Raw genomic sequence first — 18,250 nt, 5'->3', positions numbered from 1 at the left:
CCTCTCAAGGCCACTATTGACACGGACCCAACCCAACGCCAGCAGTGAGGCTGGCGGCTCCCCGCGAAGTGAGTTCCACACATTCTTCAAGGTTTCAGTCAGCCAGCTCTGGGCGCTGGGGCAGGCCAGCAGGCCCCTGCTGGGCTCTGGGAGTAGGAGGGGGCAGCAAGGCTAAAGAGGCCAAGCCTTGGGTTCGGGGAACATTCCAGCAGGGCTAGGATCTTCAGCCCAACCTCCCTCTTCCTGGAAGAAGGGAGTTGGGGGCAAGGGCAGGGTGGGTCCTGGGAGGAGAGGGCACTGTGCTCACCCTATCCTTGGGAAGCTACTAGGGAATGGAGTCAAGTTCACCCATTCGTTCTCCAGCCTGACCTCTCCAGCTGGGATGGACTAGGGAAGGGGGCCAGGGGCCAGAGCTGAGAGCCCTTCCCACACATCCCAAGTAGTGAAGGGTCCAGAACCTACATGTCTGGCCTCCCAGTGGCCTCTGAATTGTGGCTCTGTATCTCTCCACATCTTGCCTGGCCCTTCCCACTCCCCGTCCTGAGAGTCTCCCCACAAGGCCGAGTAGCCTTGGAGCCTCTGCAGACTCACCCTAAACCTTGAGTCCCCAGGGAACAACCAGGGGAAACCAGTGAGGGCTCCATGCACCCCGGCTGAACTTTCTTCCCCCTCACACCCCACACAGGGTGGGGCCCGGCCTGACCCCCTTGGGCCTGAAAGTCCTAGGATTAATTCAACTGTCTATAGGACCTCGGGGAATATTCAATGAGGAAATCAACTAACAAAACTACAAATAAACAGGTGATCCCACAAATAGCCACCCTGGAGTTAGGTCTTTCTAGGCTCCCTCCAGGACAGGCGTCCCTAGGAGGTTGGATGGACAAGGCATACCCATCCCGAGCACCTTTGTTCCTGAAGCCAGGCCCAGATATTCCTTGTCTGAGAGCAGCTTCTCTACGACCTCAGACCTGAGTTCTTACTTTTATCAACATGAGCGACAACAGTTTTATCAACATCCAGTGCTAGCTATAAGCAAGTGGGATACGAGGCAGAGTGGCAAGAAGGGCTTTGTCTGCCTTCAAAGCAGGGCTCACAGTACCACCAAGGATGTGTGTCTGTGAGCTACTGGGCAAGTTATGTAACCTCTCTGTGCCTCGATGTCCTCTGCTTAGAGAATGGGGACCATATCAGGAGCTACTCGTTAATGCATTCAACAGATATGTTAACCAAGCACTTACTACCTGCCAGATGCTAAAGGTACAGCAGCAGTGAACAAGAACACACAAGGTCCTGCTCTCGTGGATCTTAAATTGGTGGGGGGTGAGGGGAAGAGATAAATAAGTAAACAAATACTTTCAGATAGCAACAAGAAAAAAAAATAAAGCAGTGTAAGGGGACAGAGAATGTGGGCAGAGTAGTCAGGGACTTAAGAGAAGGGAGGCAGAGGGTCATGTAGCTATCTGAGGGACAACAAACGTTCTAGGTAGAAGGAACAGCAGATGCAAAGGCCCTGGGGTGGGAGTGTGTTTGGCATATTTGAGAAACAAAGACCAGTGTAGCTGGAGTGAGTAAGCAAAGGGAAAGTTGGCAAGAGGAGAGATTTTGAAAGGGAGCGGGGGAGGCCGGATCCCAAAGGGCCTTGTGGGCTATATTAGGTCAGGGGCTTGAGTCTGATCTTGAGCAGCAGGGGGAATGCAGGGAGGATCCGAGCAGGGGAATGGCATGCGAGAATCTGCTGAGAAACTTTGTGTCTACAAACAGTAGGCACTCAATAAATGTAAACTGTCCATATTATTTTATCATCATCTGGCCTGGCACCCCAAGACCTCCCTCCCTAGCACTCCAAGCTCTGAACCCAGTCATCTTCTGCCACCTTCCTTCTAACCCTCTTTCCCCAGCTGCGCCTCAGATCCACAGATCCCAACATGCCTGCGCTGAGCCTGAGAACAGGCCCGGGCCAAGCCAGGTGGGGGCCACTACTCCCCAGACATAGGGAGCTGGGCCTAGTGTATGGGGGGGGGTCCATCTCTGCCCCTTCCAACCTCTACCTCCCTCCATGGCCTAAGGCCCTCCCTCCAGAAGTCCCAAGGCACACTTACAAGCATACCCCACCCCAACCAGGTCTAGAGCAAGAGGGGCTGGAGGCTGGGGGCTGGGAGGCAGGGGGTTGGGCAGGGCAGCCAGTTATGTCCAGGGGAGGGCTGAGATAGTGCTGCCCCTGAGGGAAGGGGAGGCTCCTCCAGCTCCTCCATTACCCCCATCCGCCCACAGGCTCCCTAGTGCGGAAACCCAGGCGAGGCAGGAAACAGGTATCTCAGTGACTTCCCTCCTCAGCCCTGAAAACACCGTAATCATGGCAGCCCTCTCAGGATTCCTGTCTCCTGGCAGGGCTGGCCCCAAGAAAGGAAGGGCTAAGGCCCCAGCAGGAAGAAAAGGGATCAGCAGGCCAAGGCAGGCACTGAGTCACCCAGGCCTGGCCCCCACCCCCAGCAAGCCTCTCCACCTCCTCTGAACTGAAATTACTCCCACACTTAATCACAGACCACTGCTTCCTCTGTCTCCTGCCCCCAGTGATGTCTTGAGCTCCCTAAGGACCACCTTACCTTCCTCTTGTGTAGATGTGAACCAAAGGGCGGAAAAGATAAAGGACAGTGGGTGAGGAGGAGCCCAAGGCTTGCTAGGACACTGGGCTGGGAATCTGATGTCATTGAAAATGTGTAATAAACCCCATTTTACAGATGTGAAAACTGAGGCCATGAAAAAGAAATGGCCTCAGATCACAGGCTAGAAAATTACAGAGCTGGGATCCAGACTTCTTGGGTCCAAGCTCTTTCCAGCTCTCCATCATTAGCCAGGGGTGGGACAGTGAAGACCTCGGTGTGGTTGCTGAGGAGACTAAAATCCCACAGGATTGGAACTGCCTGTTTACCCATCTCAGTTCTGGGAAAGCAAAGACAGGGCCTGTTCTTGCTCACCCATAAGCCCCAGCCCCTAGTGCAGTGCCAGATGCATGGTACACAGTAGGTGCTTAGCACTGTCTGCTGAATGAATGAACCCCCAAACTCCCACTGACTGTCATGGAATGCTGCTCAATGAAGATATGTTGAATGAATGAGTGAATGAGATGATTGGCTGCAATCTGGAATTTCTGTGGAAATTTCTCCTGCGCGCAGCAAATAACTCCACCCACCTCCTCACTCTAGCCATGGTAGGACCCAGCATCCTGGAGCCCCTCAGCAGGGGAGCAGAGCTGGGGGAGTTCCAGAAAAGGAAGACATCCCATGTGCTATGTTGGTGCCTCCTTTTTGGAAAAATAAAGATCAAGTTTGGATCAAGATGGGATGCAACAGGACAACGGGATGTGCTGGGGTGAGAGGCTGAGAGAGGAGATTAAGGAACCAGTGCAGATGGGGAGTGGGGGGAGGAGAGGTTCTAGGTGGGCGGGGCTAGAGAGCTGAGGGGTCAGGTCTGGGGTGGGGGTTCAGGAGTGACTCAGGAGGGCAGAGGTGAGACAGAACTAGCCAGGCGAGGACAGGGATTCAGTCACTGGGTAAACACTGGCTTAGAGAAAAGTCCCTTTCTTGGCTCTGAGAAGGGGGTGGGGGGCAGGGACAGGGACCGCCTAGGACCACCTCAAAGAGGGTGGGGGAGGCCCTGTGGTTCACCAGGGGAGGCCCAGCTCCTCAGATGTGCCCCCACCCACATCTGCCACCAGCTGCCTGCCCACGGACCCTGCCCCGCCCTTCTCGAGTTCACTCAGGTCCTCAGAGCCTCTCCTGGCCAAGCATTCCTTTTCTCTGCACGGGCCCATCCAAGCTCAGAGCAGGGAAGTGGGCTGTAGTGGCAGGCCCACCCCTGCACCTGAGGACCCCAGAAGAGAAAAGCTAGGAAACAGACCTAGGTCCAGTACCGGGCACTTCCACCGCCTTCCAGGCCGTCCTGCCAACCAGCTTCCAGCTGTATACACTTTGAGATGTGCATTTTGAGTTCCCTTTGGGCTTGCCCGAGGTCACATAGCCACTCGGTGAGGAGCAGGGATGGATTCAAGTCCTGAGCTGTAGGGCTCCAGGGCCCGTGGGTGTTCCACACAAACCTCAGTTGTGTCCAAAATGGGTTTTACTTGTGCCTGCCCGGTGACTAGCTCCCAAAGGGGCCAGACGAGCTGGTAAAGTTCCGGTGAGGATTGATAGTCTTCCCATCACCACTGAGTGCCCCCTTTCCAAGCTGGCACAGAAAAGGGTGCCCTTGCCCCGCCAAGTTCCCGCCCTGCTAGAAGTTTCTCCACTTGGTCCCCAGGAATGGCAGGCCGGGCCATGCCTAGCGCGATTGGAGACTCAGCAACGTGGCCGGGCGACCCACGGGCTCTCACGCGGCCCCGCCCCCGGCCCCACGCAGGTTTCCCCGGGCGCCTTTCGGAACCACCCCACGGTGGAGGGTGGCGCCGGCCTGTGCTCGCCCGGGGTCCCTGGCAGGCGCCCCCTTCCCAGGCCAGAGTCCCAACCAAGTTGGCTGGCGCAGCGAGCGAGGCCCGGGGCGCTCCCGCCCTCCAACACCCACACCCCCGCCCCCGGCCCCGCACACTCACCGCGAGCAGCCGCCCGTGCAGCAGCAGCGCCAGCAGCAGCGCGCCCGCCGCCCGCTGTCCCATGGCCCGGCCGGCTCTGCTCCCTCTCTCACTCGGCGTCAGCCCGCAGCCGCCCGCTCCCCAGCCTGCGGAATCCTCGGGACGGCGCGGCCCGCTCCCGCCGCCCCAACCTCTCCCGCGGCCCGCCCCGCCCCGCCCCGCCCCGCCCCGCCCTCGCGGCCGTCCGCCCCGCCCCTGGGAACCGGGCCCCGCCCCCTGCCCGCCCCGCCCCGCCCCGCGGCGCCAGGCCCCACCCCCGGGCCGCCCCGGACCAAGGGCGCCGCTAGCCGGAGCCCGAGCGGGCCCCTCAGCCAACTGGGCCTTTGTCTGGGCCCCCCAGCCCCCTCGGCGCGGGCCGCGGCCCAGCCCGGCTTCCCGCCAAACCCGGCCTGGAGTGTGGGATGGGACGGGGCCGGGGCCCTGCGCGCGGGCCCCCACAGCCCCTCCCTGAGCTCGCGACCCCTGCACGGACCCCCAAACTCGCTCTCACCCTCCAACGTGACTCTTCACTCGGGCCGTGAGAGCTCCCCACGCTTTCACACACGCAGCCTGCACACTGCGCACCTGGGGACGCACGGGCACACACACACACACACACACACACGCATATGCCACACTGTTCCCCCTACGACCCTTCACACTTGAGTCCTCACTCCCAACCGGCGCACAGCGACAGACTTCACCCACTCAGACGCACACTTGATCAATTTTTTTTAAAAGATTTTATTTATTTATTTGACAGAGAGAGATCACAAGTAGATGGAGAGGCAGGCAGAGAGAGAGAGGGAAGCAGGCTCCCTGCTGAGCAGAGAGCCCCATGCGGGATTCGATTGCAGGACCCTGAGATCATGACCTGAGTCGAAGGCAGCGGCTTAACCCACTGAGCCATCCAGGCGCCCACATTTGATCAATCTTAAAAAGTGTCACCCTGCAGGTGACACAGCGGGCACGACTTTTACACACGCTGCTGCTCACGTTCCAATTCACATTTTTACACAGACTCACAAACGCAAACCCTAGACCTCAAAGCGTCAGGACGTGTTTTCACACACAAATTCTGCACAGGCACTCCCGGTTCACACACAAGCGAACATCATTTGCTCACGCACTGGTTGGCCTTTTTCACATTTTCTCCTGCACTAACCACAGCGTCTTATAGTGGGCACGTGAGAGTGAACTGAATTGCCCCTCACACACACCATTTTCCCCATAAACCACTCACAGACCAACTTGGATTGACATAAATCAGAGCCTGGGGAGAGGGGTGCAGAGACACACGGCTCGCGCACACACAGGCCCAGACGCAGATTCTTGGGTGGTAAATCCCCCTCCTGTATGATCTGACACACACACACCCACAGACAGCACCCTTGGCCTTGCCACTGGGCCTCTCTGCCTGCGCTCAGGTCTCCCTTCTGCCTGAAAATTTCCAGAGCAACCCAGGCTGATGGGTGGAGAGAAACCAGCGTGTGTGTGCGTGTGTGCATGTAGCTTAGAGGAAAGTCTTTTGAGTAATGACGAGGGAGAATAAAAACTGAAATTTCCATTGTTTCCTGTGAGATTTGCTAGGTTCCAGAGACTCAGGGCTGGGTTTGAGGTCAGAAGTGAGGTGAGCTATGGACAGAAGGAAATGCCCAGCTAACTGGATGGCACCAGGCCGGGCTCCGGAAGGTGTGTTCCCTGTGATAATGGCTTGCAAGCTCCCGGGCACTCTGTGGCCTCCCATACAGACACTGGGGGGATGGAGAGAATGCTGGCATCCTGACTCTCCCCACCCCCAGATAGATGCTTTATCCTCAAAAGATTGGGTTCTTCACCCTGTGGGCCGTATTTCTGGGGGACCAGCTCAGAGCTTCTTTCCCTAGCCCCAACCCAGATGCCAGGCACACCACTGAGTAATAAGGGCTGTTATTACTGTTACGGCTCCCAACAGGGAGATATAGGTGGAACAGAAGAGGGAGGTCTGATCTTGGAAGGAAGAAGCCTTCCTTCTTTTCCTAAATAAACCCCTGATCTGTTGGAGGCAAGGGGCAGGATATAGTCCCTGTCCCCCTGTCCCCACGTTGTTCTCAGTCTGATGGAGAATCCTGCCTCCACCGCCTCGCTGTGCAGCCTTGAGCAAATTAGTCAACCTTCTGATGCCTCAGTCTCATCATCTAGAAAATAGGAAAAGAAGAATCATACTAAGACCTCTCTCACAGTGTTGCTGAGGGCTAAAATGAATTAATATGTTTATTTAAAAAAACAAACAAACAAACCAGTTTCAGGTACATAGGAAGCACACAATGAAAGGTACCATTTCTCTTACTGTTGTCTCTGGGTGAGTACCTAAACTGAAGAGGGGGACACACTCTGCCTTCCGGGGGCTCTGGTCTGAGGGAGGAGCGACTCCTGCACGAATGTGTAGTTTCTAACCTGAAGGGTAGAGGCGGCCTTCGCCCCACAGATCTCCAGTCTGACGGGTAAGTACAGCCTGGAGCTGGGGGAACTCCCATCCTGGGGAAAAAGCCTGCAAAACTTCACTGACTTCAGCGCTGGCAAGTAGCCAGCCTCGGTGGCAGGGTTTTTCCGAGGCCTTGCCTGTCTGCGGAGGGTCAGCATCCGTGACAAATCACATTTTGTGAGTTGCCTCGGTGTCTTTTCCCCACCTCGGGCCCTTTAAGTCCCAGAGCTTTGGCTTCTTGCACGATTTGCTCATGAGCAAAGGGAAAAGGGAACAAGCAGCCCTTTGTAGATGTCTGGTCAAGGCTAAACCCGAGCTATAAGTCTCACTTACTAAAAGAGGTCGGGGAGAGAGAGATGGTAAAGCTGAAGACTGGAGACTGGAAAGAGCTGGGCTGACACAGAGGGCAGGAAAATATGGCCTGTCTAGAAAGCCTTCCAGAGGAACCCCACCCACCCTGAGGACTGGTCACCGGCCTATTTATTCTGCATCCTTTCCTTCCCACTAAAGGATTTGGCCAGCTCTGTTTTCTTTTGCCGTCCTCGATATCTTTAGTAAATGTTCTCAAGTTGCTTTGTCTAGGGCCTGGCTATCTCCTCATATGGCTTGGAAGAGAAGCAGGGGCAAGGAGGCTTTGCTGAGTCTCGGAGGCGCCTGTAAATCGTGCTGTGCGTACTCATAGCTCAGGGTGCTCGTCATCCTCTTGGAGAGAAACAATTCAAGTCTTGCCCAAGGTGCCTTAGATAAGGAGAGACAACAAGAGTTTGGGTAGGTTAGAGCAGCCAAACAGTCTGGCTTCTATGAAACAGGAGTTGGGTGCCTTCTGGAACCGGTAGCCGGAGTTTGTGGGTCATCTTGTTTGCCACTCCAACATTGCCAGGACTCAGCTTTTCCTGGCTTCCATGTCCACTCCAAATCTTCTCTCTGCTTTAGGGCTTCTCCTTCCTTCCTTCCTTCTTTTCCTTTCTTCATTCCTTCAGAGCTGCAGTGAATGGTTGGGCAGGTTGTTCACTGAACAAAGGTATGCAGCCAAGTGGGCCTCGGCTTTGGGACTCTATCTGCCCCGAGGGGGGGGGGACCTTTTGTTCATTTGAGTGAAGGTGGCACCGTATGGGCTCACTGTGGACTTACATTCATTCAATTATGAAATAAACACCTATTTTGTACAAAGTTTCCAGTGCCTATGTGTGCAAACAGATGCAGGCAGGGTCAGGATATATCCCTGGGTGAGAATGTGGAATGGGAAAATTGGTACTGAAAGGGAGTGGAGATGGAGGAGAGGAAACTTAGAGGTGATGTGAAGAAGAGGACACAGGTCTAAGCAGGCAGCAAAAGTTCTTGTGGAGAAGGAGAGAACCTTCCAGGCCTGGCAAGATATAGTCCCCCGCTTTTCTACAGCCACATCTCTCCCCCAACCTGGTCTCTCCACGTATTTTTCCTTCTCCTTGAGTGTTTTTCCCACCCAACATCCAACCACCTCCCTTCATCCTACTATCTTCTAGCATTTAGTTCCAAGATTATGCCACCACAGGAGACTTCTCTGCCCTCCCAGGCTGGGTCATGTTCCCTGTTGTACTTTCCCACAACCTACCTCCCCTAAGCTTCTCTTTCAACATTTTTACAATTGCAATAAATTAGAAGATTGTTTAATATTGTGAGGCCTGGGGTGCCCAGGTCGCTCAATCGGTGAAGTGTCTGCCTTCCCCTCAGGTCATGATCCCAGGGTCCTGGGATCAAGTCCTGCGTCGGGCTTCCCACTGAGCTGGGAGTCTGTGCCTCCCTCTCCCTCAGCCCCTCCCCTTACTCTTGTGCACTCTTTCTCTCTCAAATAAACAAATTCTTTAAAAAATATATTATGAGGCTTAATAAAGGCAGGGAGTGTGATGGTCTGGCTTCTGTTTTGTTCCCTGCTATATCCCCTGTGAAGGGCATAGTGCCTGGCAGAGAGCTGGCATTGGAATAATTTCACTTGAATGGAAGACCAAGTTGGTCCAAGCATGGCTTAAAGATGTAAATGGGGTGCCTGGGTGGCTCAGTGGGTTAAGCCTCTGCCTTCAGCTCAGGTCATGATCTCAGGGTCCTGGGATGGAGCCCCACATCGGGATTTCTGCTCAGCAGGGAGCCTGCTTCCTCCCCTCTCTCTGCCTGCCTCTCTGCCTGCTTGTGATCTCTCTGTCAAATAAATGAATAAAATCTTAAAAAAAAAAAAAAAGTAAATGTCCCCCTTTTGGCTTGTACTTGGGGCAGATAAATTCTTCTCGCTGTTGGATCAACACTGAATTTCCTTTGATGACCCCCGCATTCCTTGTGGGGAGTTGGCAAGTGAGAGTATTTTGTTAGGGCCCTTTTCTAGACAAGGAAACTGGGGCCCCCAGAGCATGAAGTGGCTGGCCTAGATCACACACAGTCAGTCAGTAGGAGGTAGGGCCAGGATTCAGATCCACGTCTGTCTGACTCTAGAACCCACATTCTCTACCGCATCCAATTCTGCTTCCCGCTAAGCAGAGGTGTGACTTTTTTGAAAATGGCCTTGGAGTTGGCCCCTCTGCCCTCTCTAGATATCTCCCCCCAAACCCATTGTGGTTATCAATCACTTTCTTGCTGAGCTCCCACCCTGGGGCCAAAGCCCCAGGGCAGGGTTCCCCAACCTGTGCTCAGGGACCACCTGCCCTCTGAGATGCTCCTTTAGATAAGCGTTTCCCTTGCTCAAGGAGTTTGGGAACCCTGTGCTCTTCCTTACACTTTGGCCATCTCAAGGGCCACCGACACAGGAAAGTTCCTGAGCAGGCCTCCAGTCAAGTCGCCTGGCCAACTCTATTTAATCCAGCATTCCTCAAGATACTTGAGAAAGGAGCCCATTTGTTTTTAATGAAAAAAATCATTTAACATCTCACAAGACGGGTATTTCTCATAACATGCTTTGCAAATACGGCCTCCGAGCTCGCTCCTGAGCTGACCATAAATGGTCTCTATAATTTGAATTTGTCACTCAAGCTCCCCCTCCTCCAGCTTGGCTGGAATTCTTACAGCTTCCACACACCCCACCCCACCCCCCACATTCCTGCCCACGGACTCCTGCTTTAGCTATAGAAAGAAGACTTCTGTGCAGGGCCCGGAGCCGGTGCTCCCTCAAGCCTCATTTCCCTTCCTTCATTACTGTCCACACGTGTATTTTACCTCAAGGGATCACCGTTATGGGTACCAGTTCGTGTCTTGTTTCTCCTGCCTGACATTCTTTTCAGAAACACGATTCTACATGTCAGGAAAGACCAGGGCTACTTACGAATGGCTCTGTGGCTCCGTACGTCACAAACTTTATTAGCAGTCCAAGATGAGATAAGAAACTTGCTCATAAATTAGCTGTATGGGTAAGCACCCCGTTTCACTCAGCTGACTAATCTTTTCTTGCCATACAGGCTCCATATTGGAAGCCGTGGACAGACACACATACGGGCTACACGGTCTTGATTGTGGATGGAAACTGTGAGCAATTGGTGGGTTGGCTCCTTTGGCACTCCTCTCGACTTTGCCCATCAGAGTTCTAATAACTATTTGGTATTGTGTCTCCTCAACACCCCATAGTTCATCAACCCTATCCTGTTGTTGGGTATTTGCCCTGTTTCCAGGGCAATAAAGCCTTGCTGCAAACGGGTATGTATGCATCCACGTGTTTTCTTCTGTGGTTCCCTCAGTTTTTAAGGACCACGGATCTGAGGCCAGAAAGGTGGAGGGTCATGGGTGGCACTGACCTGTGGCCCCTTTTTCCTTCCTCCAGCCCGAACAGCCCTTCCTACCGCGCAGATTTTCCATCGCTTTCATGCTTTTCTTTGCTATGAGGTTTCTGCAGTGTTCCCACATGTTGTCTTTGGGAGCTTGAGAGAAATCCTTTTGGAATGTCCTGTGCCTTCTCCCTCTGAGTTCCCGGCTTTGTTCAATTGTTCACGATAAATTCCTGCCCTGTTGGGAGGGGCCCAGGAGGCTATTAAGTTTGCCAAAAATGGTGGTACCAACTCAGGCACGGCACACGTCTGAGGCTCTTTGCTTCTACTGAGATTTCACCTTAAAAGAGGGCAATGTGGGTGTAGTTGTGGGGGCAGAAGGAATCTCCCTCTCCTAGTTTTCTGCTCCCTAGGTAGAGTCATCAAAACTAGTCAGGGGGAGACAGAAAAGACAGTGAGGGGTAAGGTGGGCCTGGGGAATGGGGTGGGGCGTGGGGAGGGCTGGGGGTGGAGAGTAAGGTTCATAAGGTTCAGAGATGGGGAAACGTGGGTGGGGGAGTGAGGGTTGGGAGGAGGACGGTGTGTTGCTCCAACGTGCACCTTGGCAATACGCGTGTATTTTCTGGAATCGTAGAATGGTGGTATCAAATTATCTGTTTGAAAAGGGCTACGCCAGATCTTTTTTAAACATACAAAAATAATTCTAATGTCACGCACCTATCCCCAGTGTGGCCCAACGATGCAGGCAGGGACCGGTGGATTGGGTGATGGAGACCACAGGTGACCTTTGAGGAAATTTCTCCCTTTGTTTCTTATTTCCCAGAAAGAGCATATACCAGGTTAACACTACTCTGTTCAGAACACTGGTGTTGAGGGGCAGCCCAAACCCCTGGAGTTAAACACCACCCTTGGTTTGTCTAATTTACTGCATATTTTGGATACCAAGGTTTACCTCTCTTTCTCTTGGAGTCCATTCAATAAATACTAAGGAAAAAAGAGATCGGGAGAGAAAAGACATTGCCTGAGGGTCAGAGCCCTGGGTTGGAATCCCTGCTCTGCTCCGTGCCCGCTGGAGGAGCTTGAGCATGTCACTTTTTTCTCTCTGAGCCTCAGTTTCCCCCTCTGCAAAACAGGGTGCTAAAACTTAGCCTCATAGGAGCAGAGAGGGCCAAGAGCCTGTGTTTCAGGCCTTGGCGGCATGCCTGGAACCTAGTGTGGGTGCTCGAGAAATGAGGAGGTACACGTGCAGGCGTGAAGGACTTCCCGGGCCCCCCGCCCCCAGCCCCAGGGACGCCTCTCTTCTTCTCTATACAAGCCGGACAGCACACTAGGGCCATGGCACTGTTCTGTTGCCAGCATGCCGCTTCCTGTTTACATGGACCTCACAGATGCATGGCTTGAACAGTGGACATGGAGGCCTTCCTGTGGCCTTTGTGTGGCCACGTGGAACAGAGCATCTGCTCTAGCTACGAGCTGTATTTCTCTGGACTTGGGCTAAGTGACTGCTGCAAGGGACTTGGGAGCCGTGAGTAGCCAAGTAAATAAATACTGAGAAAAAAAAGCAAGTTGGGGGGGCCAAACACAGAGATCCTGTTGCTTGCATGTACATCCAGCCTCCCCCCCGCCCACCGATGGTCAAACTTCATTTGAGCGCTGACTATGTATGGGGCTCGGCAAGGATATTTACCATTCACTGGGCATCCACAGTGCACATCTGCAAAGCACCCACTACTTGCACGATGTTATAGTCATTATTGAGCACCTACTGTGTATGTAATGGTCTAGAATGACTCTGCCATCCAACTTTGGAAGAGCTGCTGTTCTGGATGCACTGTAATCATCTCTGTCCTGATCATTGATGCCTGACCTCTCTGCCTCAGCTTTCTCATCCATGCGATAAGGACAACAATACCTTCCTCGAAGGATTCATGTGGGGATTAAATGAGTTGATACATAGAAAGCACTTAAAACAATGTCTGGTGTATAGTTAAGAGCTTAATAAATGTTGGTCACCATCATGAATAGTTATTAAACAGTCATTGCATGGAAGACAGTCTAACTATTCTCCAGGCAATAATAGTTACCACTGCTGAGCAACTCTTGGGGCACACGGCCCTATAATCACTAACTGAGCTCCTGTTGTGAGCCAGAATTGGGCTAGACACCAGAGACCTTAAGAGCAGTGTCCTAGACAAGGATCTTACACTCCGATTAGGGGGAATTAAACTGTTTTCTAGGTGGGCATCTCCAGGAGAGTCAGGGATAAATCTTATGCAAATATGGACCTAGAGCAGGAAGGGGATGGCTTTGAGTGGCCAGACAGAGGATTTGGGAACCAGGACACCCTCTCTTGAGTCGGGCCAAAAAGAATTCTAATAAGCTGTATTCCTACAAATGTTCACGTGGGGAATGGGTCTCTTGGAGAACTGAGGACCCACCAGACAAAGGCCAAGGTCTTCTCCCTCAGGAAGAAAGGGATATAAGAAACAAGGAAAGGAATATGTTACACTGCTGAGTTTTGGACCCAGGGAAGATATCCCCTGTTTTCCAGAGATGAAATTGAAGTGGGGGAAGGGAAGAGTTCAGTAAACTAAGGGTTCCATAACCCCTTCCTTCCTCCTCTCCTGGGACGGCCATGGTGACGTCATCGTAGGGATAATCAGGCTTCCCACTTTCTCTGTTTGGCCACAGAGCTGGGCGAGAGCAGGCCACTCCGTCCAAGAGTCATGGAATCTTGTGGAACTGCAGGTTCTGCATTATTTCAAGGTCAGCTCCGTTCCACACTCTGACCTGCCATTGGCCCTCATATTTCCAAGGAGACAGGAAAGCTCTGACAAGAAGGGCCTGGGCCTGAAGTTCAGAGCCACACAGAAATTGCCCTGAGGCCTGAAATGGGAAGCTGGCTCAGGACTCAGGAGTTCTTGAGGGCCAAGAGGGTGGGGGACACTCTCGATTCTCAGCCCAGGCCTGGCTTGGGTCTAGGAGGACAGACTCAGAAATATCAGAGTCTGGGCTTCTTGGAGCCCCTCAAAACTATGCTACTCATTTACAGAAGGAAAAACAGGCCTGGGGAGAGAAAGTGATATACCCAAGGTCCCACAGTAGGCTAGTGGTAGAACTGGGCTAGAATTCCAGTCTCCACCGTGCCTTAGCCAGGGGGAGGGTGGAGAGCTGGATGCCTTGTGGCCTGACTTCTCAGCACCCAAATCAGTCCAGTCTCTGAAGGTTTGGAGCCCTTGGTAGCCCAGGGAACATTTTCTCAGACATGTGCTGCGAGAAACCTGGGACCTCCTCACTCTGACCTTCCAGCCCTCTGGCCTGGACAGAACCATTTTTCGGAGATTTCCCAGGAAGGGCAGTCTCTCTAGGGGCAACCATCCCTGGCTGACTCTCCCATTTGCCATCCTAACGTGTTTCCTTACATCCACCCTAATCCTTGGTCATTAAAACCATATCCTTAGAGGAATGTATGAAAAGCATTTAGAACAGTGACTGTTGCATCGTTAGTGCTGTAGGAAGTTCTGCTGTAATTATCCATCATCATCATTTCTACTCACATTGGGCAGTGCTGAAATCAACACCAACCGACAATCCTGAAGGGTTCTATAACCCCTTCCTTCCTCCTCTCCTGGGACGGCCATGGTGACGTCATGGTAGGGATAATCAGGCTTCCCACTTTCTCTGTTTGGCCACAGAGCTGGGCGAGAGCTAGTCTCTCTCTTCCCATGGGGAAACTCCCCACTGACCCACTCAAGACATAAACCAGAGATTCCAAACCGAGGCCCGTGGGTTTTACATCCCACCTGCCAGGATTTTTCTTCGGCCTACAGAGGGTTATGACATTTTTGAATTTGTTGTTAGCATCTAAAAATGAGATTCCTGGCTTCTCCTGAAAAAGCAACAACCCGTCAGAGAGCTGGGTTTAGAACAAGTATTTCCTCTTCACCCAGCCCCGTTCACCCGTTAACTTCTACCCTCCTGGCTCTGTAGGTCCTCCTTGAGTTTCTAACATCCGATCTAAACAGGTTTCCCCACCCGGACCCCCAGCAGAGCCATGGAAGGAGCATGTTGCCACAATTTATTTTCTACAACTGCGGCCTGATGGACGTGTACGCATTTCACGGTCGATGTTACCACCAGCTACAGGGTTTAGAGATGGGCTCAGGGGCTCTCCAGCCCGAGCGGATTGCCTCCCAGAACTTGGGCAGACAGCCTAAGGAAAAGATCCCACTGCTGAACAAGGGCAGCTCGGGCAGCTTTGTGCCCGGCCTCTGGGGCAGCTCAGGCGCGAGTCTCCGGCTCTGAAGCCGGCGTGGGTAGCTGGTATTGGCAGAGTCATCCAAGCACCGCAGGGCGTTGACACCCCTGGTGGACGGCACCATGCTTGTGCTGGTGCAGGGGTCGGATGCAGCCACGCTGGTGACGGGGGTGGAGTAACTGCGGGGGAAGGAGTGGTCTGGGCTGTCCAAGTGGATAGAGTTTGCGGCGCGCTCCAGGTAGCTGGCTGCAAGCCTCGGCAGGCTCAGGGATGACTTGGGGCAGTGGGTATAGATGGCATTGGTGGATCTGTCAAGGTAGTTGATGCCTTTGATGAGTTGGTCCAGGAAGGTGGGGTTATAGGGGCCCGAGGGGCGATCTGTACAGAGCAGGCAGCCGGGGCTGCCGCGGCAAGCAGGCCTCCTGGACACCTTGGGGCGGTTCGCGAGGTGGCTGGTCTCTACACACTTGGAGTTGTAGGGGCGGCCCATGCAGATTTTCCTCAATGGAAGCCTGGGGGAGCCGGGGCTGTCAGACTGCTCAGAGGGGCTGCTGCACCTGCTGAACTCCGAGCCACACGGGGTGTGGGGGCGTTTGAGACTGTTGGCCCGGGTCACGGTGGGGCTGTGGGGCCAGCCTGGAGTCTGGGCTGAGGAGGACAGGTTGTTGGCATGGCTCAGGCGTCTGGAAGTGTTGGAACGGCTCACCAGGCGTCCAGACATCATCCCCGCTGCTGGGCAAATGAGCTTTGTGGCGTTGACCTGCTATGAGCTCACACGGAACCTGGCTACCTGGGCCTGGTGAAGACAGCTGGGTCAGCTCCGCTCGGCTCCCTGCCCCTGCCCTGCAGGCTTTCTCGCCTGTGTTTCCTCTGCCTCCCCAACACCACCCTTCGCCCACTCTTCCTTCCCCTCCCAGGCCCAGGGATTTTTAAATCAAAAAACAGACATCTTAATCTTCAGAAGGCAAGACCCTGAGAACTAATGAGACCAGAGAACCCTTAGGGAAAAGTGGGGTCGTCTGCTTGTTTATTTAGCTCTTGCCCATATTCTGAAATTCTGATTTGCCTTTTAAGCAAGGACTCCAGAAGACCACGAAAGCCAAGAACTGAATCTCTAATGGGGAAATTCCAAGCACCGAGAGAGGGAGACACCGTCTTTCCAGGTAATATTAAGTTGCTAATCACCAACAGCACAACACACCTGATACTAGGAAAAGAAAGAAAGAAAGAAAGAAAGAAAGAAAGAAAGAAAGAAAGAAAGAAAGAAAGAAAGAAAGGAAGAAATGTATCCGGAAAGTGATGAAATACTATAGCTACTCTCTCGGTGCCTGGCCCTGGGCTTGTGTCTTGCATGGAATGGTTGCTACAAATCAAGAAAGTGGTCATTATTCTATTCCTGGTTGACAGGTGGGGAAACTCAATCTCAGAGAGGTGAAATGACTTGCTTCAGATTCCACAGCTTGTGAGTGGTGGGGGCAAGGTACTATCTTGGGTGTGTCTGGTGACCTCTGAAAGACTGTGCTGTGTCGGGGTGACTTGGCTCCCCTTACAGTCTCTTAAGGAAAAGTTCTCCCTACACCTGCTCTGCTTGCTGGATGGGGGCGCTCATGGGGAGAACCAGATGGACAGGAATGCTTGTTAAACCCCATAGCTACGTTGATCCTGACTTTAGAAATCCCAAGTGAGGTGGGGGGGCAGGTAGTACGACAAGTCTACCAATGCGGGCCCACTTGTAAGGTCACAGCCTTCCAGGATTTCTGGTCTTGACGCTTTTTGGCATTGGGGGGGTGGGGTCCTCCTCGTCTATTCTCCAAGAGGAAGGGGCATTGGGATTCTTACTCCTTGTGGTCCGAATGTGGGTGCTTCACTGAGACTAAAGCCTACCCAGGCCAAGAAGCTGCTCAGTCCATTTAACCCCATCTTCTGTCCCAGCCAAGGCCAGTGGGGTCCTCCCTTCCTTGTCCCCACTGTCCCTCAGTTCCCCGATTCTCTCCTACCCCCAACCAGAAGGAAGGCTCTGGTTTCTTTACCCCAGTACTGCCAGCTTTTGCTGCTCATTTTCCACTTCTGCCTCGTGAGAACAGAGCAGTATTCGAGTCTGTCCCACCCAGAAAACAGCTGCCTGCCCCTCTTCTGGCCCACGGCCCTCAGCTGCCCCTGTCTTGCGGGTCTGAATCCAGTGGAATGTACAGACCCTTCCCTCTTTCCTTCCAGGTCCAACCCCACCCTGTCTCCTCCTCCGGAAACATTGGAGGTGACTGAGGGCTGACCCCCCCACAGGGCCCCACCCTTCCCTCCCTGGCTGGCTAGGCCCCATCTGACATCAGGGCCCTCTCCCACGCTTACTCTGTCTTTAGGAGGTAGATGACTTAGCCCTCCTGTTGCTCTCCACGGGGCATACCTTCATGCCGCCACTCCAGACTGCTGGCCATGTCATAGAGTCATGGAATCCTAGAGCTGGGAGGGGCCTCCAGAGGTCATCCTGGCCAGGCCCCTGCCTCCGGGCCCGCGTCACTCTAAGCCCTCCAGGACAGATGGGCCCTATTTTTACAACGGGACTGGGGTGGATGTTTTCCAGCGTTCCTTGTTGTTTTTCTGATGTTGAATTATGCGGAGAGTCAGGAATTTCTGTGCTGGTCCTGATACAGCTCTGCTTGGCCATGGTCGGCATCTGTCACTTCTCTTTTCTCACTGGCTCAGCAAACGTTTACTGAGTCTCCCCAGAGTGCCGCCACTTCAAGCGACCCATTCTTGAGTATAAATGCTTGATCTCTCCTTTCCCGCCGAGGTCAGCGACCCGGTGTAGAGTGTCTCCTACACAGCAGGCTCTGGCCAGAGCCCGAGGACTCTTCAGCCAGCAAATCTCAGAAGCTCCGTGCCCTCCACCCAGCCCTGGTCCCTGGGGGACACTCAGGACAGATTTGCCAAGAAAAGCCTCCCTCCATCTTGTCCTTCTCTCAAATATTAAAAATACGGTTTTACTTTCTATTTTGATAATTTTTCAAACTTCCTGAAAACTCACAAGACAACGAACTCCCATGTAGTCCTTATCCAAATCCATGAATCATTAACACTCTTGCCACGTTTATCACTACACACACACGCACACGCACACACGCACACACAGAATTTTTATTATTTTGAGAGGAAGTTGCAGAAAACAGCATCTTTTAGCCCTGAACACTCAGACATGAATCTCCTACACG

The 18,250-nt window shown here is 53.4% G+C and overlaps 2 protein-coding genes across 11 annotated transcripts in view; both read right to left on the bottom strand.

Annotated features, from left to right (window-relative positions):
• Positions 1 to 4,775, bottom strand: part of HSPG2 (heparan sulfate proteoglycan 2) — a 99,076-nt gene extending 94,301 nt beyond the window's left edge. For all 10 annotated transcript variants that reach the window (XM_032303612.1, XM_032303613.1, XM_032303618.1 and 7 more), the window contains exon 1: positions 4,586 to 4,775. In XM_032303612.1, coding sequence (XP_032159503.1) covers positions 4,586 to 4,648 — 63 coding nt within the window. In that variant the 5' untranslated portion in view covers positions 4,649 to 4,775. The remainder of the gene's footprint in view (positions 1 to 4,585) is intronic.
• A 9,895-nt stretch (positions 4,776 to 14,670) lies between these two features.
• On the bottom strand, positions 14,671 to 17,980 carry LOC116567941. Its single transcript, XM_032303324.1, has 2 exons — positions 17,391 to 17,980; positions 14,671 to 15,840 (listed from the first exon to the last, which is right to left on the bottom strand). The coding sequence occupies exon 2, from the start codon at positions 15,766 to 15,768 to the stop codon at positions 14,917 to 14,919; it is 852 nt and encodes a 283-aa protein (XP_032159215.1). The 5' UTR covers positions 15,769 to 15,840; positions 17,391 to 17,980; the 3' UTR covers positions 14,671 to 14,916.
• Between the last annotated feature and the right edge of the window lie 270 nt (positions 17,981 to 18,250).

Source organism: Mustela erminea, chromosome 10 (genome assembly GCF_009829155.1).
Source record: "Mustela erminea isolate mMusErm1 chromosome 10, mMusErm1.Pri, whole genome shotgun sequence".
Classification (NCBI taxonomy): Eukaryota; Metazoa; Chordata; class Mammalia; order Carnivora; family Mustelidae; genus Mustela; species Mustela erminea.
The sequence above is the reverse complement of the archived record's forward strand: the minus strand, read 5'-3'. Positions and strand labels throughout refer to the sequence as shown.